General features: G+C 38.8%; 3 protein-coding genes across 4 annotated transcripts in view; all 3 read right to left on the bottom strand.

Moving 5' to 3' along the window:
• Nucleotides 1-6,411, bottom strand: part of arhgap21b (Rho GTPase activating protein 21b) — a 40,001-nt gene extending 33,590 nt beyond the window's left edge. For both annotated transcript variants that reach the window (XM_020595777.1, XM_020595778.1), the window contains exons 1-2: nucleotides 6,156-6,411; nucleotides 4,995-5,199 (exon numbers count right to left, since the gene is read on the bottom strand). In XM_020595777.1, coding sequence (XP_020451433.1) covers nucleotides 4,995-5,066 — 72 coding nt within the window. In that variant the 5' untranslated portion in view covers nucleotides 5,067-5,199; nucleotides 6,156-6,411. The remainder of the gene's footprint in view (nucleotides 1-4,994; nucleotides 5,200-6,155) is intronic.
• Nucleotides 6,412-7,697: 1,286 nt separating this feature from the next.
• prtfdc1b (phosphoribosyl transferase domain containing 1b) lies at nucleotides 7,698-14,588 on the bottom strand. The gene is made up of 9 exons (XM_020595781.1): nucleotides 14,418-14,588; nucleotides 14,022-14,128; nucleotides 12,746-12,929; nucleotides 11,979-12,044; nucleotides 9,809-9,826; nucleotides 9,098-9,180; nucleotides 8,857-8,903; nucleotides 8,637-8,713; nucleotides 7,698-8,481 (listed from the first exon to the last, which is right to left on the bottom strand). The coding sequence occupies exons 1-9, from the start codon at nucleotides 14,463-14,465 to the stop codon at nucleotides 8,434-8,436; spliced, it is 678 nt and encodes a 225-aa protein (XP_020451437.1). The 5' UTR covers nucleotides 14,466-14,588; the 3' UTR covers nucleotides 7,698-8,433.
• A 2,779-nt stretch (nucleotides 14,589-17,367) lies between these two features.
• pbx1a (pre-B-cell leukemia homeobox 1a) overlaps nucleotides 17,368-27,144 on the bottom strand; it is a 45,409-nt gene continuing 35,632 nt past the window's right edge. Inside the window, exons 4-10 of the mRNA XM_020595783.1 lie at nucleotides 27,001-27,144; nucleotides 25,055-25,245; nucleotides 24,637-24,772; nucleotides 23,936-24,095; nucleotides 22,863-22,975; nucleotides 21,550-21,639; nucleotides 17,368-19,238 (exon numbers count right to left, since the gene is read on the bottom strand). The exon at nucleotides 27,001-27,144 is cut by the window's right edge and continues 10 nt beyond it. Of these exons, the coding sequence (XP_020451439.1) occupies nucleotides 19,146-19,238; nucleotides 21,550-21,639; nucleotides 22,863-22,975; nucleotides 23,936-24,095; nucleotides 24,637-24,772; nucleotides 25,055-25,245; nucleotides 27,001-27,144 (927 nt within the window). The 3' untranslated portion in view covers nucleotides 17,368-19,145. The remainder of the gene's footprint in view (nucleotides 19,239-21,549; nucleotides 21,640-22,862; nucleotides 22,976-23,935; nucleotides 24,096-24,636; nucleotides 24,773-25,054; nucleotides 25,246-27,000) is intronic.

Raw genomic sequence — 27,144 nt, 5'->3', positions numbered from 1 at the left:
ACTGAAAGGGTTTTTTTCCCCTCATCCTGTCTCATAAAAAAAAAACTTTCCCTTCCCCCTGAAGCATAGACATTCCCCTGCTATGAGAGGAATTTGATGAGCTTGCATTCACAATATCTCTGCCGGGGCAGATATGTGATATGTTAAGTAAAATGTCAGAAAATCTGAGTGAATTACCTGCATGTTAATACAACCAGTGCCAAAATACAATTGGGAATTTTCAATAATAAATCTCTTTGCTTTAATCCAAGGAGAAATAAACTAATCTGAGCAGCTATTCCACTTGTTCCAGTTGTTGCAGGGAGAAGTGAATGAGCCAAACCACATTTCAAGAAAACAAACATGAGCAACAGTTTGTTCACACAGACTTAACACTATCAATTCCCATCCAATTGCTCTGAGTATTTCACAGAATGAATGCTGATTCAAATATATTGTGTGCCTGGAGGGGTGTACCAAGTTAAAGCATGTTCTGTTGTGACCTTTGTAGAGTATTTCACTGCTTTTCAGCAGCCAAGATTTTCTGCTTTTGCTCATATAACTCTGAGCAAGGCAGTAACAAACCACTTGAATGAAAGCACATTTTAAGTGGCAACCTGAGCTGATGGGAACATAAAACAAGTTTAAATGTGTATACTGCAGAGTATCCACAGTACTACTTTGGCTTCCTGGGAAATTGAGCTGCAGGTGCAGCTGACAACATGTATTGTGATGAAGCTAGAAAAACAGGTTTACTGTGTATAACCAAACTTTGGCTGTTCTCTGATACCAGTACTTCCATGCTGAAGTGTGTGTCTGTATGAGTCCTAGGCTGCTTTACACAGCTAGAAACATCCAATTCCATACCCAGAGAGGGGCTTGTGATATGACAACAGACCAGCTGGCTGAAATGCCCATGCATTGCTCTCCTTGTGTCTCTGGGGTATGCCAATCCCGCTCTACTGGATCTGATTTAGCAGTCAGTGCACAGGACAGTTTCCAACCCTCTGATCTTTAGATGTGGACACCAGAACAGGGTGTGGGCCCCCTGACAGGCACATGCCATGCAGTGTTATCATTGCCTCTTGCATGTGGTGACATTCCCGGTCAATAAATTCCAGACCCGCATTTCCCCTCACGGTTTCCCTTTTTCTTTCTTCAAAAGAATTATTATTAATAATAAGGACAGAGAACAAAGCATGCCTCTTGTGTAAACCTGACAGACCAGAATATAATGTGTTCAAATAAGTGTGACAAAAGGTCAAAAGGGACTCGACATAAAGGAGAATTACACGAGATTACTTGTCAAAAAAAAGGGGCTACAAAGAAAAGTACATGAAAGGAACACCCACATCATAATACACACCTGTCTTCTCCTACTGACAACTGAATGCCTTGCACCTATTTATGAATCACTCGAATGCCGGACTGATATTTGCAGTGGGTGAGGCAGCCGGGAATAAGTTTTCAGCAGGCTCTGCTTCCTTTGCTGGAAAATTCTTGGAGTAGTGAGCAGGCCCATTTCTCAACATAGGAACGCTGATTTCAACCACTCTCTCCCTCTGAGATTCTTGAGCATTTTAAAAATGAATATAACAGCACCGATTCACAAGCCATAGAGGGTTATGGACAATTTAGCTGATACTATCTGACATGTGTTCCAAAGCAGAGCAGTGTAGCGAATCCAGAACCATTTTCATCCAGGTAAATTGAAACTCTTAAACATATGATATGTTTAATCATCTCTACACATGGACCTAAAACACCTGTGGAAATTTCCTTGAAATCTTTTCTTGCATCCAGAGTACAAGTGGTCATTTTAAGGAGTGAATATGAGATAAGAATGTAGACCATCCAAAACCATCTGCTAACATCAAAAATTTTAGGGGCAGTACACATGACCATTCACACTCCACAAGGCAAGCTACAGCTACAAGCAAACAGAAACTAGAGCTTCCTCTACGTTTATCTTCAACTCGTATTGTGAAACCACATGGTTAAAAAAAAAGCTGACATCATAAAATGAAACATTAGAAGCACCATATAAAACTATATAAAACTAATACACAGCCTTAACATGTGGAGAAACCAAGTTCTCCGTGGGCTGCTAAATTCTACACCACATCCCATCCAAACCAAGCACTTAACTGTGAAAAGCCTAAGTTAATGATACAGAGGACCACTGGTGAGCCCAGGGCGTTTCAGCCTTGTAGTGAAGGTCACAGTCAGGAGTATCATTACTCAACCCATGTATACACATGGTGTGTTTGTGCACACCACACTTCTAGTTGTAACACACAGATGTTACACAGAACAAGTTGTGGGTTACAGTTCATATACAGTGTCTTTCTAAAATGCTGGCACTTTTCCATTACAATATTTCTGATATCATTGCATCAAAAAAGTAAAATCATTACTTTTGAACATACTTGCAGTTCTGTAACAGCACAAAACATTACAGTATTTTACCATATAAATGCATTCTAAACTAAATCGAAACTCAACTTTCGTGTTATCAAAGCACAGCTTTAGCAGTAAAAAGTACATGTAGTAGACACAATGATATAAGCATGTGTCCAAAATGGTGCAATCTAATACTTTAGCACTGAAAGATTTCCTTTGTGAAGCTTGTAAAGTATCAGAAAAACACTTAAATCAGCTCAGCCATTTTTGAGGTCAAATCCAGACAGTTCAATAATAATTGTATATTTCATTATTGTGAATACACATCTAAAACAAACCAGGAGATAAGTAAATTAAAAAAAATACTGATGCCAAGCTGCATTTGCTGGAGAAAGTATCACTGAAAAAATATGGGGCTGTGCGTCACAAGTCTAAATGCAGAGACAACTCAACTGTCTACAGCAGCATTTAGCAATGAGTTAATGAAACAACACATACAAAATATCACAAGATTTCTTTCATCCAAGATGACATGGATCTGTTCACTGAGTACTGCACGGAAATAAGGAAAATGCAATAACACAGTCATCTTTTGTTTACCCCTGATACATCACAGACCATAAAGCAACAGGAAGTAAGAGACTTCTTCTATCCAATTGAAAGTTAATTTTCCCTTCTGATTGCCATCAGTTAGCCATATGATGCCTACACAGAGGGTTCTGTAAAAGCCAAAATGAGATAAACACTGAGCTTTAATGAGGCTAAAACTGTGGGGAGAGAGGGGCCTGCTGGCCACTTGCCCCCTACAGTGCTAAATAAGGATCATGCTTCATCATCCAAAACAATAATGTGCCTCTCATTTCTGTCATTCTATTGGAGCAAAAACAATGGAAGTGCATGTATTAAGATTAACGAAAAAAACCACAAGCCCGGTCATCTTTTAGGAGTTTCAGATTAACCATACAGCCTAAATAAATACAATAAAGACCTATCACACAACAGCAAACTGATCAGCATGGAATCTAAAATCCCTGCCCTGCAAACTCAATATCTGACCAGAGGGGTCCAAGTAATGAAAGGAGACATTAAGCTACTTTCCTGCTGTTTGGACTCAGCTACAATGTTTGAATACCATGCACTATCCAGCTGATTAAGTGGACAAATTCAGTGTTAAAAACACTAGCAAAACCCAACAACAAAAATAGTAATTGAAATAATATATTCAATTAATGAATTACCTTTCTCCACCAAGTTATAACCAGCACAATATTGGAAGCCCGAGAAAAGCTAAGTGTCAGACCCAGAAGTCATTTGCTGAGTCTCTAAATGGACCTCATTACATGTGAAACAGTCCCCTTCTTAGACGCCCTATTGCCTGTTTGCAACACAGCAATGTTTTTTATGAAAATTAACTTATCATAAACATCTTTGGATTGGTCTCCGTCAGTTAAGACTGTCAAAGGTTGTTTTCACAAAAAATAAACACATAGAAAAAAAAAAAAAGTAACAAGTGGTTTAAAAAAAAAATCTACTCAGGCAGATTCTTAAGTCATTAAATCCACAATGTCTTCTTTTACAGAAAATTCCTGGACCAGACTCCAGAGGTTTTCTGGCTCAAAATTAGCAGTAGAATTAGTTTGTGTAGTGGCCTTATTAGAAGGACTGCTAAAAGGGGATTTCCACTGCAGTGACATTTTCCTCTCAAACCATAGTGACAGTTTTAAGAAAAGTGACATGTTTTAACATATTTCTTATGCAAAAGACTTTTCCAAAACACAACAAAGGGGATGTTGTAATGTGATAAATACACCCTGGAGTTATTTTCACAAAATTTGTGGACATTTTCTGCAGCTGTAGTAATGACTGTATAAATTCAATGATGTTTATTATTGAGGTCGGCATTGTAGTGGACTTCATTACATTTAGAGGTGTTCCTAATATTCTGACCATCTCATGTATGTAGCTGGAGAGGACAAAAATATAGAAACACATGTAAATATAAGGCAGTCCAGTACAACACCACTGTCAACTATGACCTCAATAATAAGCATATCATTGAATTGATACATTTGACAATTTCACCAAAAACATAAACATAAACATGATCTTCATAAGCACAGATGTTAAGGTAGAAATGTGAACTGCATACAAGACATTCTATCTATAGATGCCTTTCCACTTTGCAGAGTTAGTGGATGCTACCTACTTTACCATGAATATCTTCATTCAAGCAACACATTTTCAGAGGAGCAGATGGTGTCCTGTCTGGTGTTACAGGCATGGCTTAAAAAATATGAAAGACAGCTGATTCAATGCTGTTTCCTCCTCCCACTCCCATCAGTGACAAGTTTGATTAAAATTTCAAATCTCACTAAATGCTGTCCTGCAACAGAAACCTGTCTTTTCATCTCTTAATCTACAATAATTAGGTAAAAAATAGAAAGTATTCAGGCAAACTTCTGATATAGAAATGATGACTGTAAAAAGAATAAAACACCAGTAGATACCAGCAGTAATTGTTAAAACAGCTGGACCAAAGTGACAAACATTACTCCCACTCAACACCAAACCGAGAGAGGGGAGAGACTGGCACCAGAGAGCCACATGCTTACCTCACAGAAAGAAGCTCTTGCTTGTTGTCTCTCATCATCTTGACAAGAGTTAACCCAATGTGATGCCATCATTCAATTTCACTTAAAATCCTGTTATCCGTGAACGCCCACATTGAAGATGCAGCTCCAGCAGGATGTAAGAAAATATATGAAGTTCCAGTCTGTCCAATTTACACCTCCATTTTTTCTTGATTTCTTAGTCCATCTGTTAGAAAGAAGGGGGAGAGATGTGTTATTGCTCCATTTTGTTTTGTTGAATTAAAGGTCGATTTGCCCATTAACTGCTCAGATATGACATCTCACATCGTTCAACGGTCTGTAGGAGAACAATTAATACCTCGGCTGTTTAACACATAATAGCAGACCATTTTGGACAATTAACACTATGCAACAGATCATAATCTAACGCTATTTTCTAACCGGTCTTCTCTTTACAAAGCAATACACTAAGCTGCTGGGACACAGGCCGACCTAAGTAACAGCTAATATATAACACAATTATGTCATGACCACAAGATAGTTTTAAAAAAGTTACAAGCTTACAAAATATGCAGCATCACTTTAAGAACATGCTGAAGACAGTGATGTGACACACCACATCATCACCACATTATTTATGAACCAACAATTTGGGCATGTTGTCATCGGCTCGAAGTACAACAACGTGGACAGTCAACACTGCGTAATGAATGGCCAGCAACAAGTGGGACTACAAACGGGAGGCAGGGCGATGACAAATGTCCGTCACATTTCAAACGAATGTATAACAAACAGAACCGTGGTATTACAATTTAAGCCAGGTAGACTCATTAAACATATGTATTTCCATAATAAAAGCGCCAGTTTTGTGATTTATAGAGGTTGAATTTGGATTTCTGTTGGTTGAGCTCGATGGTCAACTGAGGCACGTACACACCGAGCTGTTGTTCATAATCGAACAACGAAAGTTGCATTACCATTGTTACCATTAATAAGACATCAGCACAAAACCTCTAAAAAGGAACTTGAGACACTGTAGCCACTTTCCGCGTAACACACTTTGCGAAAGTTATCTGTAAGGCGAATAAAGTTTGTAAAATCAGCAACTAAACCGACCACGGCAACAGGCTGCTAGCGCTGTGGTTAGCATCATGCTAACGGTTGGAGTTTAAACAAAGTTACCTGTGTATTTCAGAAGCGTCATTACAGGCTGCCAGCAGTGGCTGCGGTTGTCCATAAAAGCGAGTAAACAACGTAAAAACATAGCGTGGAAACTCCAATGTTGTCAGGCATTACTATAATTTTATATATTTTAGATACAAACAGCTTCCCTGTGATTACTCCGATCACACTCAGGACAGGCGCGTGGTGTTTCGTAGCTGGAATTTTTTGCTTCCAGTGCTCCCGACACTCTGGGAGTGCACCTTTGGGCAACAGAGCACTCTCAGCCAATCGGAAGCGTCGTTGTATTTGACTGGACCAATTAGATGCGAGTTTACAAAAAGTGGCATATGCGTTGGAAAAAAATGTATTTTTTTTTACGGAGTTCAACAAGTAGGTAGTAAAGACGTCTCAAGAAGAACGATGTAAAAGCTTTAATAACACAGACGCCACCTGCGTTAAGTCTAGATTTCACTTATGTCTTTTCACGATTACTCGCCTTCGTTTCATATACACAACAAAGTTGATATAGGAGTCACATGTCCTGGTTCAAAGTGAGGTCGAGCGAGCTGGTATGTGGATATGGAATGTGAGTCCACGCATACCACACGACAAATACTCGTTGGTCTCATCGTACTGTCAATAAATACACCTCAAATTAAATGCTTAACACGGACGCTCCTGTCCTCCCTACAGTCTGGAACAGATTGTAGCTGTAGACTATAATAAATGCTCTGCTTCTTAGGGCCCTGACAAATGTCTCTTCTCTCTCCTCAACATAAGGGGCCACCTGTTTTTGGGATTGGCAGCTTTTGTTCCAGAGGTCAATTAAGAAAGGAAGCTATCCTGCCCAACCAGTTCTTCCAGTGGATTTACTGTGGATATAAGGTGGGAAAAATAACTTACATTTCAGGTTAATTACTTCAAAGACAAAACATATCTATGAACTGTTTACCCCCAGAGTGCTGAAAACAAGGCATTACATTTCAGAGGAATAGCTTTCTTCCATATTTATTTGGGAGCTAGTTATTTCCTTTGCAGATGCAAAATTCACACATAAACATTTTATCTGTTTATAATATTGGATGTATTGTTAAAAATGTAATCGCCTAACAATAAAGTAGTTGAAATTAGGTTCAATTATTCAGCCACACAGTGGTACGTTCACATTAAAGCATCAAGGATATATAATTTACAAGGGACAATTTTCTGCATACTCCATTAGTCAATACTCCGAAATGCTGATGAAAACCTTTGGTTGTAACAACGTAATTATACTGGCACACTTCATCAAGATATTATTCTTGGAGCTAAATTCTGCTGAAAGGTCAGAGAGTTGAGTCACAGTAATCCCCACCAGACCTTGGAGTCATAAGAATGATGGTTTTGTTTTTACAGCACTTTTGTTTTTCCTACTTAAAAAACTAGGGGCCATATGTCAGGTGTGTTAAAAGAGTACAGCAACTCAACACAACCAACTTTCTTTTGTTAATTTTAATAGTTCATTTGCAGTTGACCTATTTTTTTAATCAACCAATAATGAACTAATGTACTAGGAAGCAGCTTTGGCATTTACATCAGACAGATGCAATCATAAAACAGATATAAAAAAGTTTGGCAGTTTAATAAGTGATCAATAATGCTTATAGAACAAAGAAATGTTAAAAGGAAGTGGCAAAATAACAGTACCCCACTACATCTGAAATAATGAAAAACCACAAAGGGGTACACTTAATGTTCACAAAAATACTTTACTTGCCCTCCACACTAAAAACGACAGCAGCTGAACAAGCTAATGAAAAATCAAAACACCAATGTACAAGTGAAGAAAACGTAACATTTTAATCACTCACTGTTACAAATTTCTGAATAATCACAGTGTAGCTATCTTTTATTTTAAAAGAAGCAGATTTACGAGTTTCCTTTGTTATCTCATCGCACAGTGACTAAAAAGCTATCACATTCATACAGTTTGTAATGATCAAGTTCTTCACACCGCATTCAAGAAGATATCAAAATGAGATGGCACTTGTGTTAAAGCAACAAAGGCAAATGGTAGTAGAAGTCCAGCATTAAACATTTTTGTAAACATGAAGAACATTGTTCCGATATTAAAACATAGCTATTTTGCTGAAATCAGTTAAGTGTCAGTGTCTATTGTTAAAACAAACATTTCATAGAATGAATTCTGTAACAAAACAGAGATGCTTGACATCAAAAATCACAATAGCAGCTCAATGGAAATGCTCAGGCTCGCTGTTAGATGCCATCTCCCTGACAATCATCTCTTTTGCAGTTTTCAAATCTTGTATTTCATCTTCCCACTTTCGCTGATCACACAGATATGCTAAAAAAAAAAGAAGAAAAAATATGAGCAAGTTCTCCAACATTCAATATTTACAGTACTGGATGAATATATGACAGTGTTCTCAGGCGTTCATTGTGAGCCGTTTGTCTAAGTCAGAATCACTGTTGTCTAAAATAAAAAAGACACTGACTTACATTGAGGTCTCTGAAATACTCATTGTAGTCTAAGGCATAGCCAACCACAAAATAATTGGGTATCTCAAAGCCGACATCTGAAGTCAAAGACAAAGAGGAACATTAAATGCAAGTATTTCCATAGTCCACTGAGTCACTGACTGACAAGCTGCAGCAATTGTTTTAAATGTGGAAAAAAAACACTGACTCATAAACATAAAAGGGTTGGTCATGTACGTACAGTCGGGAAGACAGGCTGAGTTACGTGACACTCTCTTCACCAGCAATCTGAGGAAAACAAAAGCAGACATTCGATATCCCTTCCTACCTGCCATGTAGAATGTCAAGGGGCAATTTTAAAACCATACCACCTGAAACCTGTGCCACTTCTTCGTTCCCCTTTTCTGTCTAGACTAAATTCAGTGATTCACAAAGTAGAACTGGGCTAGTTTTGTTCTCAGGTCTTTACAGCCATAACTCACCCTGCTACTTTGATCATTTTGGGCCTGAATGCTTCAACATACTTCAGGAGAGTTTTTATTGTGTTCCCGGTACCGACGACAGCCTGTAAAAAAAGAAAGTGAGAAAAACTGGACCGAGAAAGCAGGAGAATGCGAAAATGCAGACAAAAATGGATTCATCTCATATTCAACTGAAAAGGAAGATGCCCATCTTAAGAGTGGATATGTTTAATATATGAATTATCTGTGGTTTCATCACTATGCATAACCACTTTTACATTGTATATAGTCTGTTTTTAATCAATTATTCATATAAAAGTTTTCAATCAGGTGTTATCCAATCCATTGTAAAAGATACAGAATAAAGAATCAGGCATACGGACAGATGTTGGAGCACTGAGTAATACCTGCTATTTTAAAATGTTTAATCATCCAATATCTGCATACAGTAATGAACTGTTACTGAATGAGCCCTTTTCTTTCTTGTACATGTCATTCCCTTGTGTATCTGTTCCCACCACAACACAAAATGGCTCTGCTAACATAAAAAGATTATGATCATGTTGAAAAAGCTCTCTTATTTTCAAAATATAGGTCAGCCAGATCATGTAGGAGGAGACAGAATACTTCGAATGACTCCTCTTGACCTGAATAGCCAGTCACGGCAAGAAATACAATAGGCCTGTTTGCTGAAGAGGAATAAAAAGGCAAGCAAAAACATGGTTGACTCACCTCCACAATCAGAACGTTCTTATTACAGCATGTTTGGGAGGGAAGAGAACAATTATTCTTGGTTAGAAACAGAGCAAAGCTACAGTATCTTCTAATCATCAACACACACATTCCAAGATAACACTCACACAAATGGGAAAAAAAGCTAGGAAGTTGGTGATATAAACAGCAAAGAATTATACATTTGAAGTAAAAATAAAAGTAACAAATGGTTTACAAGTACAGAATAACTTTTACTGCAAGTTTTGAAGAGAGGTAAATGAAAAATTCATCTCTGAGTGTCTTCTTTTGGAGAGGAGTGTTGAAACATGGATCATTACATGAGCCATGCCCAACCATATTTATTAAAGCGATCACTGTATCAGTACAGCTTTTATTACATTTTGTGATATCAGTGATTATGCAAGGAAATGAATGCAACAGACGGATGTCAGCCTCATCCAGACTGGAAGTCTGTGTGCCTACAGGCCTTCTTTCAATGTCACACTGAAATAGCTGAAATTCTGCAAATGTTTGCCAAATCAACTGGAGACAACTGGGCACTATTTACATTATGAGCTGCTGTCTAGGCTTCACTTCATCTTAGCTAAGTCAAAACAACAACAACAAAAAAAAAAAACTAACTGCCATGTATGCAGTTTACTCCAATTTTTAAAAAGAGGGTTTGTCCAAACATGTAGTCGACTACACTGTAGCATGAAGTTTGTAATATGTTTCTTGTCACACAATTAGTTCACTTGTTCCAGGAAAACATCATAGTTACAAATGACTGACTAAATTTAGCCGTACGTCACAGGGAGTTTAGGGATTTCACAAGCACATTTAACATACTGTGAGCAAAGCAGCCGGTAATGATGCAAGCTCACTACCTCATATCCTATTCATGTTTCAGGCATTTGTGCCACGCCCGGCTATGAGGCGTATTAGTGTGTGCATGTGTGTGACTGTTAGTGTTCAGATCAGCTGACCTACCTAGGAATACTTTAACTTATAATTCCTGTAGTAGTGGTTGAGTAACATGTCGCTGTGTACATACACAGGCAGACATGCTGAAATAGTGTGGAGGGAGGATACACATTTGGCTTACAAGCTGCAGACATGCAAACGCTCACAGATACACTTTAGTATAATGCTTATTGACTGTTTTACTGAGTCCTTCAGGACAACCTTGTTGTTTTAAATGTGTGCAAAAGTGTTTTTATACACAATTAAGCATTAAAGTCATTTTTACCACCATAAGGTTAAACATCCGCTGGTTCCCGCTTTTAAAATGTAAACAATTGCTGCTTTTTTCTGTTATATGTGATACAAAAATCCTTTGGGTTTTGGACTGTCAAGACTTGGATTTCCAAGATATTATGATTATTCACAATTTTCTACCATTTTAAAGAACAAAAACATATGTAAAAAATAATCTGCAGATTATTCAGAAAGGCCTTGTGTTGTACTAAACAAACTGAAGCTCACACTTTTCTACTTTCAAAATAGCTTTCAGAGGTCAATCACATACATGACTTTTTGCAATATTGTCTTTACAAGTGATGCCTAACCTTGTGAAGAGTGATTTTTTTTCTTCCACATAGTAATAATTTTTTTTACAATAAATAAAACATAAAATAACAGATCATTTGGGATAACAGAAATTAGTTGTTCCTCCATCCTTTTATGACGCCCTCCAAGGTTAGTAATCACTGGCCTATACAGAACATGGTCACACATTTCAGTTCAGTGAGGTACTGACTATGATTACATGATAACAAGAACAGCAGATGAACAGCGAGCCTCCAACAACTAGACCCCTGTCATCCCCTGATCTACTGTGATATCCACTCAGTATATTCTCCCAGTTACACAGATTTCACATTTTGCCACCGCTGAGATAAAGTAAAAGATGCCTCTAAGCAATTGCATTACAACAGTTGGCATCTGATCACCACTGGGTTTGTCAGAAACTGCCATCTTTGATCTCTCCATTTCCTCACTCTGAGAGGGAGACAGCAGGTTAGAGGGAAGGCTGCCATCTTGAGGCTGTCACCCGTCAGTGCCCACCATCTCCTTGTTTCTTTGGCACTTGTTTTATTGTAATAGAGCTCAGGGTAATGCTTTATTGGATCCTGTTCCCTATTAAAAGAGGTGCCTCCAGTGATGATGTAAATATGAAGAATATTACCTTTTCAGCTAAAAAAGACAGGTCTTCCTCTCCAAGTATGTGAAGATCCTCTGTGGACTGGTCATTCTGTGAAAATTAAAACCCAAGAGAAATGATGTTTTGATCTTAACATTATTAATATGTTACAGGCACTGCTGAAATAATAAAGAAACCATGTGGACATATTTCCAGTTTATAAGAAATGTTTCCTACTTTGATACAACATCATTTAGAGAGATAAATCACATTAGCAACTAATATTTTTCAGTTGTCACATGGGCAGGAATCATCTCTAAACTCAAAACAACTGATGAATTGCAGGTCACGGTGTATTTTGTAGCACAAGCACCTTTCATCAGAATACTAATTGCAAAGCCTGTGATACTTTCATCCTTTGTGATGTCTACAGCACATGAAAACAGAACATTCAAGACCAACTTACACAAAGATACCACTGTCGTAATGCACAAATGCACACACAGAAACCCAAAACTAATAAAAATGATACAGGAAGCTAAAGAAGAATCTCATTATTCAATGTACTTGGTAAAATTTTTACAGAAGTTTTGAATAGAAGGTTATGTTTTGCAGAAAAACCCCAATATGCTCTATGAGGAACAAGCTGGTTATAGAAAAGACTACTCAAGTACACAAAACTCATTGCTGGTTTTAGTCTCTGTATGGGATTTATGGAAAATAACCAAAACAGATGGCTGGACTTATCCTTTAAAACAAATAGTATGCATATGAGTGCTATCTGTATACTGAAGCAGTGGGCAGAGGCTCACCAGGTAGCTCCTCAGACGGATGAAGTGGACCCTCATGGGGATTGTGCGGTTGGAGTTGCAGCTTAGTGCCTTGATCCTGTCTACCAAGTCAGCACAGAACTGGTAGCCTCCTTTCAGCACGCACAACACCACAATGTCATGGTCCCCCAGGTCGTCCATGATGTTTCGAGCAAGACGTTCTGTCCTGTACGCAACGTGAAAAGTGAAATTCCTGTTAATGCTCTAAAAGCTGTGTCTTGTCTTACAGGTTTTTCGCTCACAGCTGAGGGGGATTCATGTTTGTAAGTTAGCACACCTGTTTTTCTATGTCTATTTCTATTTCTATATAACATATCTCAAAACATGAACAAATTTCAATGATGTTTGGTGAAAGGATGGGCCATAGGCTAACGAACTACACAGTTTTTGTTGCAGATCTATAAACTTTTAACCTGTTTCTTAAAAATGAAATGTAGGGGATTTCTGAACATTTCTGCAATTTACTCCAGAACTACATGACAGCTAAGCACTATTCAGTTTAAAATGGAATGATATTACTATATGAATGTCTTGTGTTACTGTTTGACATACCAAAGTAGACCGAATGACTGATTCTGAGTAGAGCTACAGTGATTAGTTGATTAATCAATTAGTCAACTAACAGTAAACATACTAACTAAATAATTTCTCAGTTAAAAAGTTGCTGACTTCCAGCTTCTGAAATGTGACAGATTCTCTGTCATATATCATCTGGGTTTGGGGTTGTTGGTCGTATAAACAAAACATCTGTAAATGTCAACTCGGGATGTGGTAAAGAACATCTTTCACTGTTTTATGACATTGTATGTACAAGACAACTAATCAATTAATCGGGAAAATAATCAGCAGGTTCATCAATAATGAAAATAATCTTTAGTTGTGGTCCTTATGTTGAGCATTACTTTTGATTAAATGCGATTATGCACACACACGTCATAATGTGATGTCACAACTTGAAAGCAAAAGAATCTTGATACCTTTTATTCTGAGGGCCCTAGGTCACTATTGTCAATTAATGATCAATCATGATTTAATCAGATTAAAAACTGTATACATTTTCCACTATTAAAATTACCTGGGAAACTGCGTAGTCACATTTAAGAGAACACTGGTATGTTTGTGATTATTATATGTAAGATTTTATTCCAGCTTCATGACACATTGAGTGTAATGGATCTGGGAAGCTCACAGTAGTCTCTTTCTAAGCAGCAAAAGTTAGTCCCTCTGAGGACAGATTGCTCTTAGCTTTGTGTTGTACCTGTCCATAATCACGCCATGTGGAATGATGACACAGTCTAAATCTCCGGAGTAGTGAGCTGGATAGCTGAAGAGGTCTAAACAATATCCTGGCCAATCATCTTTAATCTGGGGGGAAAAAGATAAACGCAAATATCATGTGGCAGTTCGCACATCACTGTTGATCATATAGAACTAGGGCCTAAACACCAAGACACTAGCTTTATTACTAAGCTGCAAACTTCTTGTCTGCACAGGATCAGCCTGAGAGACACGTGTGGATGTAAAGAAAATACTTGTAAAAGATGCGCTAAGTTGTCAGCGCAGGAGCCGAGCTTGTGCATCCACGAGTGAGTAAACTTCGTGTCCACCATACAGAACTCGTACATTTCCTGACGTATTTGCTTTAATTAATTACCACAATTCCGCGGCTTCTTCTGTCGGACTGGACGGAAACGTCTGCCATGTTGATTTCCGCCGACACAACAAGGCTCCTGTCTCAGGAAAAGTGGCAGAACAAGGTTTGACAAAGAGTTGGCTCCGTGAGGAAAGAGGAGGAGCGTCGGAGTGTCCTTTGTAATCACTCCGCACCACCAGGGGGCGCTCTAACCCCACTGTCAGTAAAAGGTCGCTTAGGGGGCTGGAGGTAAACAGGCGAGGACACTGACAGTGGTGGGAAGAATACTGCATTCAACATTTAAAAGAACTGACACTAATGCATAAATGTCATAAGGAGCATTTTAATGTCAGACAACTGAAGTGGAGCTCATTTTCACTACTTTTAAAACAGTGCTGTTGTTAAATCCACAAAAATTGATATTTTTTTAACATGTAAAAGAAAAGGGTGAATTCTCTCTGAATTATGGCAAAATAGAAATATAGAGTTAAAATAAAGTAGGGGGTATGTCAAAACTGTACAGCTCCTGATATATCAGAGTTTTACAAAAAGACATCACTGTTTTGAAACATTTGCTGAAATGTGAGAGCAACAGTGGTCTACATCATAAAGTCTCTCTGACACAGAAGGAGAACGAGGCGGGAAAGGCAAGCAGAAGACTGTGTCATCACCCAGGAGACATAACAAATGTTTTTAGGGTTAGGTAAGTGTAAGTGAAAAAAAAAAACAGGATAGTAGCATAATAGCTGCTGTGTTATTGCAATCAAAGTGATTGTTTGCTTATTGTAATCACAGAAGTCCCAGCAGGCCTTTCAGTTTACACTATCCACCCTAATTGAACATTTACCTTATGAAAGTTTTAAACAAGCATGTTAACACTGCCATCTTGTGGAGAGGGACAGACATTTCTGGCCCTTCTATACACTGCTTTTGTTCAGTCAAATTATTTTTTGTTTCAAATCTAATTTAATATTCCCATATTTCTTAACCATTCAACTCTCGTCACATTCACAAACACAGACTCATCTCATCTTCCAAAAACAAGAGAAAAGAAAAACTTGTAGAAAAACTTGACCTTTAATTTAAGAGATTTAGAAGGCACGCCCAGTCACTTATGCACAATATAATTTGTGCCGCTGTGACAAGTGTGTGAATGGGTGAATTGTGGATGCACCACCCAGAGACTGGTGTGGTCAGTTAGTCCGAGAGCAGCAGCAGCAGCAGCAGCAGAGTCTGGGCTCCTATGTCACTGCATATTAGAGCAGTTTGCAGGACTCTGCTGAGAGGAGAAGACAAGGTGTCTGGGCCACCCACCCATGCTCTTCCACAGCAGCTGTAATTATAAACAGTGATACAATGACAGCTGGGGAGGCGGATGTCAACAGCAACATTAGATTTCAATCAGCCTGCAAAGTGCCACCACCTCAGAGGAACGAGGAGGTGTAAAAACTACTCTGCATGACAAAATCCTTCAAAAATGTCTGAAAACAATTATCATTCTCTCATCGATGGATTTCACAAGATGTTTTTGTTTCACATGCTAATGCAGCAGGCGTTAAGCTGGGAGAATCAGAGCAGTGAAGCCAGAAGATGTTTTTGGATGCAGTCTTGTCACATTGTTTTTGATGCTCTCTGTGCTGGTGAGAGCAGGCCGGCTCCTTCGCTACCCTCAGGGCACAGGGGAGCAGTCTGGCTTTGGCATTTCACACTTGCTCAGCAGTCAAGGCCTGTGACTGTCCACAGACTTTACTGCCAACTGCTCCCTTATACCCTCATCCCTGTTGTTTGGCCAATTATGAATATTCAGTTGCTATGAAAGTAATTCTTTCAGACACTCATCTGTCCAGCTAGATAATGTCAGTGGTGTTGCTTGTAGTGTTTGAGAGGAAAATCCCACAAGGATGTGGCCATTCTTCTCCTCTTTTATCAAGATGATGCAAATATTTCTTTGGTTCTTTCTTTCTTTCTTCAAAATTTTTCCTCTGTACCACAAACTCCTATTGTCCAAAAACTATTTGAAACATCAGTGAGCCACACTGTTCGTTCAGTACCGAGAATATGCACACTTCAGTAAATACTGAATGAATGCTACACCATCCTGCTGCCGGAAATATTCACAAAAGCGCCAAATGTGTATTAATCGGCAGGTGATATTAGACCCAAACAAATGCTCAGTTTTAGGATTGTTTGAATAATGTTTGATTGCTTTTAATGCAATTTGTGGCTGGTTTGCATTAATTAACACCTTCAGCAGGTTTTCAAGTGTTACAGACAAGGTAAGAAAGTGTTGAGACAGACTAACATACTCTGGTTTTGGCCTTTTCATGAGGTTTGTTGACAGTGACAGTCTAACTAAAAAGACCTAGAATAAATATATGGTATGACTCTGGTCATGTGTTGCCTTTTAATAATATTTAGAATGTAGAAAAACACCTTCACTTTCAGATGGAAGGGCATTGTGCTGAGGTTTATGTGGTCTGAAAATAAAATTTAAAATGCAATTATGAAAGGCGCCACCCTCAAAAAGCAGTGATGTCTGTCTGCTGTTCTCACAGTCAACACAAAACACTGACACTACTTTTTAGCGACCTTCTCTGCTTCTTCTGTCTTCAAGTGACACTGATTTAGCAGAAGACCTGTCCTTTCAGTGTTACCTACTCTTGACTTAGTGAGCATGCATTTGTTTTTGTGTGTTTGTCTGACAGCGTGTACATTAATATGTTGGACAGGCATCATTAAAGAAGGCAGGGACAAGCACAGCCATGAATGGGGAGATGTCTGTTGGTAGTCACTAACCTTGGTTGACTTTCAGTTATCACAACAGCGACTACGATTACCACCATACCACTGATGCTTCTGTGTGATGCTGAGCAAAATGAAGGGTCTTTGCTCTCTCTTAAACTCTACATTTAAAAAAATGCTGATATATGGTCTTGCTGTATTACATATCATTTTTAATGTGTTGAAAACCCTTTCCAACAAAGCAAGTCAAGCACAATGGTGCACATAAACACATGTTGAAAGTTCATGAGCTAATTCACAAGAGTAGAAAAGCAAAAAGTAATAGTCTACATTAAGCAAAACAATAAAAACAAAATACAAAATAGGCCACAGAACATAAAAAAGTGTCTATAAACAAGGTTAGATTGTTCAGAAAACACATTATTTGACATAATGACATGTCCCTTATTTAGTGCTTCATGGTTAACATTTACAGTCTTCATAAATGTTTGATACGGAAAGAAATCGGTCTGATAGAACAAGCGTGAATTCAAGTGTGTACATTTGTTTTGGTGTTAATTCTAGGGTTACTCGAGCAGTACCAGCAGAATAATATATTGATTTGTATCTAAATAAAAACCCAGAAGAGGACACAGTTCAACAAAACATGGAAAGTAGCATTATTTTTACATCAAAGTGTCCTCAGCTGAGCAGCAGTTCTGGTACATCCAGATGCTTCGTTCATGGTGATGATCAGCGGCTCCATGTTACAAGCATCTCTTGACCTGTGCTGTAGATTCAGGAGCAAGGATCCACTGTGTAAGCACGCAAAACACTATTAACATAATGACTTCCCTGTTTAAGTGGATTGTGGTTCATGTATTGAAAAACAAACTCGGTTACAGATGTCTTTGACAAACTTTCTTCTGTGTAGAAAGCGATATTTCTTCATGTATTTCGGGACAGCATTATTCACTTGACTGTAGCACCAGAGCTAAATGACAGAAGATGGTGAATTAAACAAGTAAAAAAAAGGAGAAAGAAATAATGCTAATGTAATGAATATATCTGAGGAGAAAATATATTATAAGTGACTTTTTTGACAGTTTTGTTTTGGTTTTGGCATTTTGGCATCAACAGTAATATTTCTGCTGTATTGGTGGTGGCAAAAAAACATCATGATGGATTCAAGTAAATTTTAAACTTTTTTTTTCATTGCATCACAGAATCCTACAATTCGGTGACTAACACTCTACCAATATGCTGCAGAACCAAAACCAAAAATGTGTGAAATAATTTAAGTTGATATATCTTCCATCTTAATGAATGATGTCAAGCTTGTCTGATTTGATGACAAGTATTTATTTATTGTTTTACAGATAACATACTTAACAGGGTTACCTTAGAGGTAAAATCTCCTGACAGAACTCTGTTTGGACTTGTCGGGAGACAGGAGGGAAGATGAACATACTTTAATCAAGCACACATTGTAAACAACTGAGCAATATTTAAGTCTAAATGGCGTACCATAGAATAGGTGAGAGACAACAAAATTTAAGAAAGAAGATGTGCCTCTTGCTTGCAATGACAAAAGTTTCTTTTTTTTTACAAAACAAATAATGGTCACTGACATTTTTTTCAACTTTTTTTAGTGGCTGAGAGGTAGAATGAAGTATTTTCAGTTAAAACCAATGATTTATTTACTTTATCATATCATTTCATCATAATGAGTGAAAACATTACGAGTGAATAAGTAACCCCAGCCCTCTGAATATAATGTGAAATCTGTACAAACATCCCCACTGACCGCAGTATTGTTCTGACTTTTATTGTGAAACTTTTTGTTTGTATCTCAAATGTCCAATGTTATAAGCAGAGAAGATATTATTTATTTATTTATTTCACAGTACCTCTCCAAACCGTGGGACAGTGAATTCCTTCGTTTAATACTGTGAATATCAAGGTCAGTCCATGGTTTGTTTGTTTTTTTTGTTTTTTTTTGTAGATGAGGTGTAGAGATGGAGATATTCAGTTGGAAGTATCCGAATGAACGCTTCCGGGTCCTTCTGTGGGTGATGTCACTGAAGAAGGAGTCGGAGCATCTTGCCAGCCTCCATTTGTCTGTGGAGATAAGACAGCACACTATTAGCTTAATGGAAACACAGTATATTGTCTGATACAACATGGGTACACAGTATCATTAAAGGTGCATTACTGCTTTACACATTGTCCGACAGATCATGTGAAAATGGGACAAAACGTTCAGAAGTAACCTTCCTAAGACTAAATATAACTGGTAGTGGTTGTTGGAGTAGCTTTAAGGATAAGGTTGGCAGTCTTCCATATTTTTCTCAGTGTCAACAAATTCTACAAAAATTCCATAGAGCTCCACTTCAGCAAACCAAACTGTTGCACTGGACGACATGTTTCTTCATTACAATGAGCACGGGCAATGTCTTTATTTTGAGTCTATCCCACCGTTTTGTTGTTGCACATAGGAAATGTGCATCAATCAAGCTACCAGACTTCTTCAGCAGCAATGATACTGTATCTATCCAACAGCTACTCAGTCAACACTAAAAACTGTTCATTAAAAAATATTCTTGGACCACTTCCCTCATTTCTCCAAACAGCTGACATAATGTGAGATAAACATGGGAGATGAAACAGAATACACAGACCTTTCATATATCTCAGAATATACCGCTGAGATGGTTGATAAAAGAATAAATTATCACAATAAAAAAAAAAATCTCTTTAGAATGGAAGCCTTCTCAAATCATGATAAAAGGTTGACTAAAGACCATTAGGGACATTAATTGCAATTTCCACACTATTAACGAAAGCTGGGAACGTGATTTGGCACCCTCTTATTTCCAAACCCTGTTATTTTGCATAAAGACTGTCTGTCATCTTATTCAGAAGCAAGAGGGAAAAAGAAAGAATGAGAAAAAAAAGATTTCTAGTCTCTGAGAGAGGCAACACCCACCAGCAATTTGAGGGGTGTAATTGCTGTTCAAGGATAAAGAAGGAGAGGTGAACCACGAGAGTTCAGTCAGCAGCTCTTAGAAAGAAAAAATATTAAAATATCTGAGCTAAATAAACACAGCCACTTCATTCACTACCCCTCCTGCAATTTTTGTTTAAAAGCACTATAATGGCCTCAGATCGTCATCAATATCCATCATAGTTGCTATTATTCTTTTATTTTTTATATACAATTTAAATCTTGAACAGTAAATATTCCTACCATGTGGCCTAAAGTCTGTTTCACAATAAACTGTCACACATGTACAGTATATCACTAATATTTAAATTTCTCACAGTGGCTCATTTCTGATTTTTCTCAGAGGTCTACGTGGACTGCGGGATGACTAATTGGTCGGACTTCTGTTGGTACAGACTATTTTTAGTTTAATTATATAAATACAGATAATTTATTTATTAAAAATGACAGATTTATGCCAAAAATGTAGTGGTAATAAATTAATTAGCCCCATTTATTTTTATTATTCTTATGTATTAGCATTACATTCTATTCAAAGTGCTAACCACATGTTTCATACAAAATAAATATAATAATAAAAAATACATAAAATATTTTTTTATCTAGAGACTAAGTATTGTTGAACCAACACCAGATAATCATTGCTTTTTTTCTTTCATAAAAGATTTTGTATGCGTTCATTAATCTAACACATCAGGACAGTGTATTGGACACATATTTCCGGATGAGCCTGTTGCACGTTGTAACTAGCTTGATGCATCCATGCTCCTGTTTTAGCACGAGGAGTGTTGGCAGGCTTGGCTGTCAGTGTTGTTGTTCGTGTGGATGAATGATCTGACCAATGTGTTTGACTGTTAGCCCAAAGCCCCGCTCTTTCTGTCCCTGTGATTGTCGTATTGACTCTGTTCAGCCCCGTGCAGCTTGTCGCCATGCATCTACACTGCCTCCAGTGTTGCCTGTCCCACCCTGTACAGCCTAGGAAACTGGCCCGGCCTTTGACAGACTAGTTAAAGAATTATTTTAAGAATTAGCACCACGGAACCTTTTTTGTGAAGCCAGATTTGCAGGGAATAGGATGTATGACCTGTCCTATTGTGCTAATGTGAGAGTAGCGCTGGAAGGGAGGATGACACCCATGTCCTTGTTCCTGTCAACTACAGGTGCCTCGCTAACGCTAATATCCTCTGACAGACTAGGAGCGTGTCCAGCTACTCAGCCTACTAGCTGCCTCATTGGCTACCACGTAGGGCACGACTGGAGCAGGGGGGCAACTGGCTGGACAACGGCCCAACCCCGGCAAGCTCTGCTAAGTGGCATCCCATTGTGCACGACATTATACACACCCTGCAACTGGGGATTCATTGCAAGGTAAGACAGCAAAGAAAATGTTGAGAAGGACAGAAGGAGATTGTTTACAGGTCTTACGTTGATGCCCTGTGGACTGTACATCTGGCTGGCTGCAAGGCTGTCACTGTATCCTCCGGTCTGGCTGATAACATGGCGAAGGGTATCCACCTGGAACCATGGGGACATACAGACAAAAGGCCTGGTCAGACAAAAGCTCTGGATAACAAAGACAGCCATACACAGGAAAAGGTCAGTCTGATAGTAAAAGGGTACCATAAACAGGAAAAGGTTACAAACAACGAATCATAATGATTTGGCTGCTACTACGAGGCTGATAACGGACATCACAAAAGGACAAAATTACAAGAACTACAACATGAAGCACTGAGTTATGAATTCATTTGTAGTGAAATAATACATCAAAATCAGACTTTGAACACAATGCTCTGCAACTCATTCTTCTAACTGTGGCTGTACACTACTGACAGTCCTGTTCACTGTATATGCAGAAATAGAAATGACACTGAACCAAATATGCTGACAAAACTTTACAATGAAACATATTTACCTGACATCGCTGCCAATAAAAATATGTTGTAACTGAGGTCACTTCTTAAACTGTTAAGTTATAAATGTGTTTCTGGTGGAAAATCTGCCATGACTTCACTGGAAGCTGCTTTGTAGAGCAGCAGCTTTTGACAGAGCAGCTAGCCAGGTTATCCATGAAAACACACCTGCTATATGGATTCAAATCAAATTACTCTACTGAACTATATGTCCTTTTTTTCTTGTAGGAGTGAGACCATTCTGACATGATCAGAAAAATGACCCCCTTTAAAAGAACATATGTTTGAATAATTAAAGACCAACCCTGAAGACCTCATTACCTCCTATAAGGGTCGTCCCTTTGGCATATTCATGATTGACCTAAAGTATCTGGACAGCTGATCTGAATAGAAAAAGGGGGATAGAAGGATAAAGACATTATGCCAAAAGCTCTGAAACACAATAAGAATGTCACCTTAATCTTTACTCTATGGTGAGAGTTGTAACACTTAGAAACACTGTGCTGGTCATCGCTGTCCACTGGGGCAAGGTCAGGGAGCTACAGTAGACCAGTGGCTATGTGAACTCTTGTCAGTGGCGCTGAGGAGTGTTGCACCATTTCCAAAACTGTCTGCAGTTGTCTACTCAACTTTGGGCTGACAATGGCTTCCACATTAATGTAAAGCCTCAGGCTAAGTATAACCTTTGTTTCACTGTGGAGGTCGAGTTATTATGTGCATCTAGTACACTCACAGACTGCTCAATGGATGAACAAAACCGCATGTGATTTCAAGAGCTTGTGAGCTTTTAGTTATGTCAGAAACTATGTTTAGAGAGGCGCCTACCTGGGATTGTATGTTGGCCCCAACCTGCCCCCCCTGGTACGAGTCCCCATTGAGGGACTGCACACTCATGAACAAGTCTCCGGAGTTTGACATGTTAAAAGAGCCAGCAGAACCTGAAAATGCATAGAGGCAGAGAAGAAGAAAGAGAGAATGAGAGGAGGACAAAGATGAGAGAAGAGAGAGCAAAAAGCACCAGGGAAGAAGACTGGGACAGAAAAAGAACTTAAAAGGATCATGCATAAGCAAAGGTGCATTAAGTGGTTAGTGGGGGAGGGCAGCAGACATCATGAACAGGGCTTTGTCTACAAACCTGCACGCTACAGATACAGTAAGTGCACATTAAAATATCACTGAACCATAATTTCAAAGGAAAAATCAACCAACAAGAACCAAGAGACAGAAAATCATCCCAAAACCGTTTAACTTCAGTTAAAACAAGCTTTATGGATTATATTGTTGTTAAATGCCCATGCTGCTAGTGTTTCATTAAGGAAGTAATAATTGATCTGCAGGAAGACCCAAGAATTGTCTTCGTCTTTTAATGGGCCCCAGCTCCCCAGATGTAAAGCGACCATCGCGTAACTTGATTTCAACACCCGGTCCTAATCCAATACAGTTGTGAAGTCTCTATATGACAAAAGACTCCACTTGCCCTCTGAGCAGCTTAATGGCATGCACGAGGTCAACCGGACAAGAGGCAGGAAAAAATTAACGTCCACAAGACCATGAGGTCGATAACAAACAGAGGGAGAAAGAGACAGAGAAAGAAAACAAGTGAGATAGACCGAGGGCAAAGGAAGAAAATAATGAGAAAAAATGGAACAAGAAGAGTAAGAAAGTCATACTGCATTACTCGGTTAGTTAAGGAGAAGAAGGGCCATCTATTAGTCTGAACGAAACCACCAGAGACTGAATTCTTGAGTTGTAGTTCAGGTAAGAGAACATTATTTTGCTTTACGTTGTGCCTCTACCTGTACACCCTGTATAAAGAAAAAGATCTCTGCAGATTCTTCTTTCTATAGAGCTTCTTGAGATGTAACTAATTTCCTTCTGAATCAGCATCTGAAGTTCACCTGCTGAATTGGGAGTTGATGGAGAGTTTGCCTGGCTGCCGTGAGCAGAAACACTGGTTGCATTGACTGCAGTCCTCGCTGCATACATGTTGGCCTCTTCCTGGAACTTGCCTATGTTTTTCTTGTATCGGATCCTCTTGTTACCGAACCAGTTTGAAACCTGTCAAGATATCAGTGACAAGAATGCAGAACAAACTGTATAAAAAAGGGTGGAATCAAGTGATTGCAATGGTTTCATTTAAGTCAGTGTTGATGGATAGTGTTAACTTATGACCATAACTTTATTAATGTAAATGACGATACTAACATCTCCAAATTAAACCAAATGCCACATCTTAAACTCAACTCAACTCAACTCAACTCAACTCAACTCAACTCAACTCATATAGCGCTTTACCACAGCACAGCTGACCAAAGCACTTAACATATCATACAAATCTAAAAAAAAAACACACATAAAAAGCTATAAACAGTAATATAAACACTAACACTACAGACAGAGTCTCATTCCTGGTCAAACGCCAATGAATACAAGTATGTCTTCAGATAAGACTTAAAAGTAGACAGTGAGGGGGCCTGCCTAATATAAAGCGGCAACGCATTCCATAGGTTTGGACCTACCACAGCCATGACCAAAATGTGACCATGGCTGATATACAACACAATAAGCAGAGCAGGTAAACTTTGTTCATTCTGGATACCTGTGACACTGTGATGCCACATTTCTTGGCCAGTTCTTCTTTGGCCTCTTCACTGGGGTAGGGGTTACTCAGGTGGGAGTAAAAGTACTCATTTAGGATCTCTGTCGCCTGTTTGTTGAAGTTCCTCCTCTTTCGTCTGGACAGAACACAAATTCATAAAATATATTTAGTAAACAAATAAATGTAATAAATTCCTTAATTTAACCAAGATACTTTAGTTTGAGTGAACAGTGCCTAAAAAAATAAAGTAAGGAAATAAACCAGAAATCCAAAATGAAAGGTAGATACAACTAATCATGTCTGAACATGAAGAACAATGACATCTTTTTAAAATTAAAATAGAGAACACATAGGAGCAAAATGCATTAAAACAGAAAGGTTGATTCTGTTGTACCCATCCACACAGACACACACAGACCTGGCATCGAGAAAGCGCGAGCGCAGGATCATGACTGCCTCGCAGGTGCTCTGTTTCAGCTGCATCTGGATAGAGCTGAACTTGCGGTGGATGATGCTGACCATGCGCTCGATCTCTTTTGGTGAGATGGGTCGTGTTCGAGACTGCTCCCTCAGCAGGTTCATCACATGGGTGGTGAACTCATTGCACGCCTGGATGCACAGACAGACAGGATTCATAAAAAGAATAACTATTTTGGAGGCTCGACAGCTTCAGACAGAACAAAAGGATGAAATTGGATTCTGGAGAGGCTGCACCTTTACTGGTAGGCCTTGGCCTTGTAGAAGCAGTGCTGACAATAGAACAGCAGCAGCGTTAGAGGTAATAAGAGTAGTCTAGATGAAAGCAGCAGACACAGCACGATGTTTCATGCCAAACAAATGTGACAGAAGAGTCATACAGTGGAGGCAGCAAGACTGCAGTGCTCTGAATATTAAAAAGACTTCTCTTCAATGGAAGAGAAAATGTGACAAGTGAAGTAAAACCTAAAACGACAGCGAGCTTTCAGTCCCATTCACGTTCAAGAGGTTTAAACCGTCTCCCTCTCTTTTCACTCCGTCTTTCAGTCTACCTCATTCTCTCTCTGTCTGAATCAGTCACCGGATATAACTGCATTCAGAGTCAAGGTGTCTGTTGCTTGTCAACACCGGGGTTACGTCAGTCAAAGTGATGCACTGAGCAGCCGTTCTGCTTGCACACACACGCCAGACACTGCTCACTCATATGTGCGAGAAGTGTACGTAGCATGGTGACACAAAAATGCTCAGGTGTATATTGACTGTGACAGTTAGCGATGACTAGCCTTCCTCGGAGAAGATGACAAACCCAGAACGCTTTGACTTCTGAGGGAATGACAAGATGTTACAGTCTTTGGAAAAGAGCTGGTGTGTGACTGATATAATGGCTGCTTGCCTGCTGAAGATAACATCTCTGAAAGCCTGGCTTGTCATAAGTTGGTCTGTGAGAGCGGATTTCAACAGCATTATACTAAGGTAAAATAAAGATCTTATCCATCCTTTATATCAGCTTATAACTATTCAAGTTCACAAATGTTGATTATCCCAGCATGCACTGACCAAAGGACATGATAAAAAGCCCTGAGCATGATGCTGAGCTGTTATGGTGTAAAACATAATATTCACACTCACATTCACATGTATTGAGAATTTAGTTACTTTAGATTTTTTTATAAACCTGTGCTTCTTGTTTTTTCACCGTAACAGGAAATGCAAATGCACTTAAGAGGAGGAACAAGAAGAAGAGAAGATTTAATATAAGACATAAGAGTCAGCAACTTAGTCACGTCATCAACTTATATAAAATTAAAACTTAAGACATAATATACTTATTTTACTCATTATATTAATAATTCATTTATTGAAACCCATATACACTTAAGCTGCTCGACCACCTAAAAGAGTGGGATGCTGTGAAGCAAACAGAACACTGATATAAAAGTTCAGTAGCTTGGTGGCCTCAAGGTTAAGGTGGCAACCATGAACCCCAGTGTGCCCAGCTCACATCTGGCCCAAGACCCTTGATGCATGTCATTTCTACTGTATATCTTTCTAGTAAAGGCATTAAAATGCAAATAAAATAAATCAGATCGGGGGGGCTGAACACACTGAGGTCCTGCATTCTTGAGTCATGCTTATGGATACGTTAACAAACAGGACAAACACTTGTAGCAGGGCCCCCCAGACCATTACATCATGCTGCTGGACAAAATGTGTGGCAGGCTAGAATTCTACCAACAGAAACATTTCAAATACAATCATGGATTTAAACATTTCTTACAAGAGTAGGATTTGTGCTCAATAATGATCATTTTTTAGCTATAATATACCATAGTTATGAAAATACTGGTGGAGAACTGATATTTCAGAAACAACAGTCCTTCTCCCCACCTGTTCATACTTCTCCAGCTCTGTGTGGTAAATTTGTCGAATCTGAGACAGCTTGGCCCGGTAGTCGGAGTGCTCTGCTGAGTTGTCAGCACCGATGCCGCCGGTGGCCGCCGCAGCAGCTGCCGCAGGCGCTGGCCCACCACC

This window comes from Monopterus albus, unplaced genomic scaffold (genome assembly GCF_001952655.1).
Source record: "Monopterus albus unplaced genomic scaffold, M_albus_1.0 scaffold28.1, whole genome shotgun sequence".
Lineage (NCBI taxonomy): Eukaryota > Metazoa > Chordata > Actinopteri > Synbranchiformes > Synbranchidae > Monopterus > Monopterus albus.
This window is presented reverse-complemented; position numbering and strand designations above follow the sequence as displayed.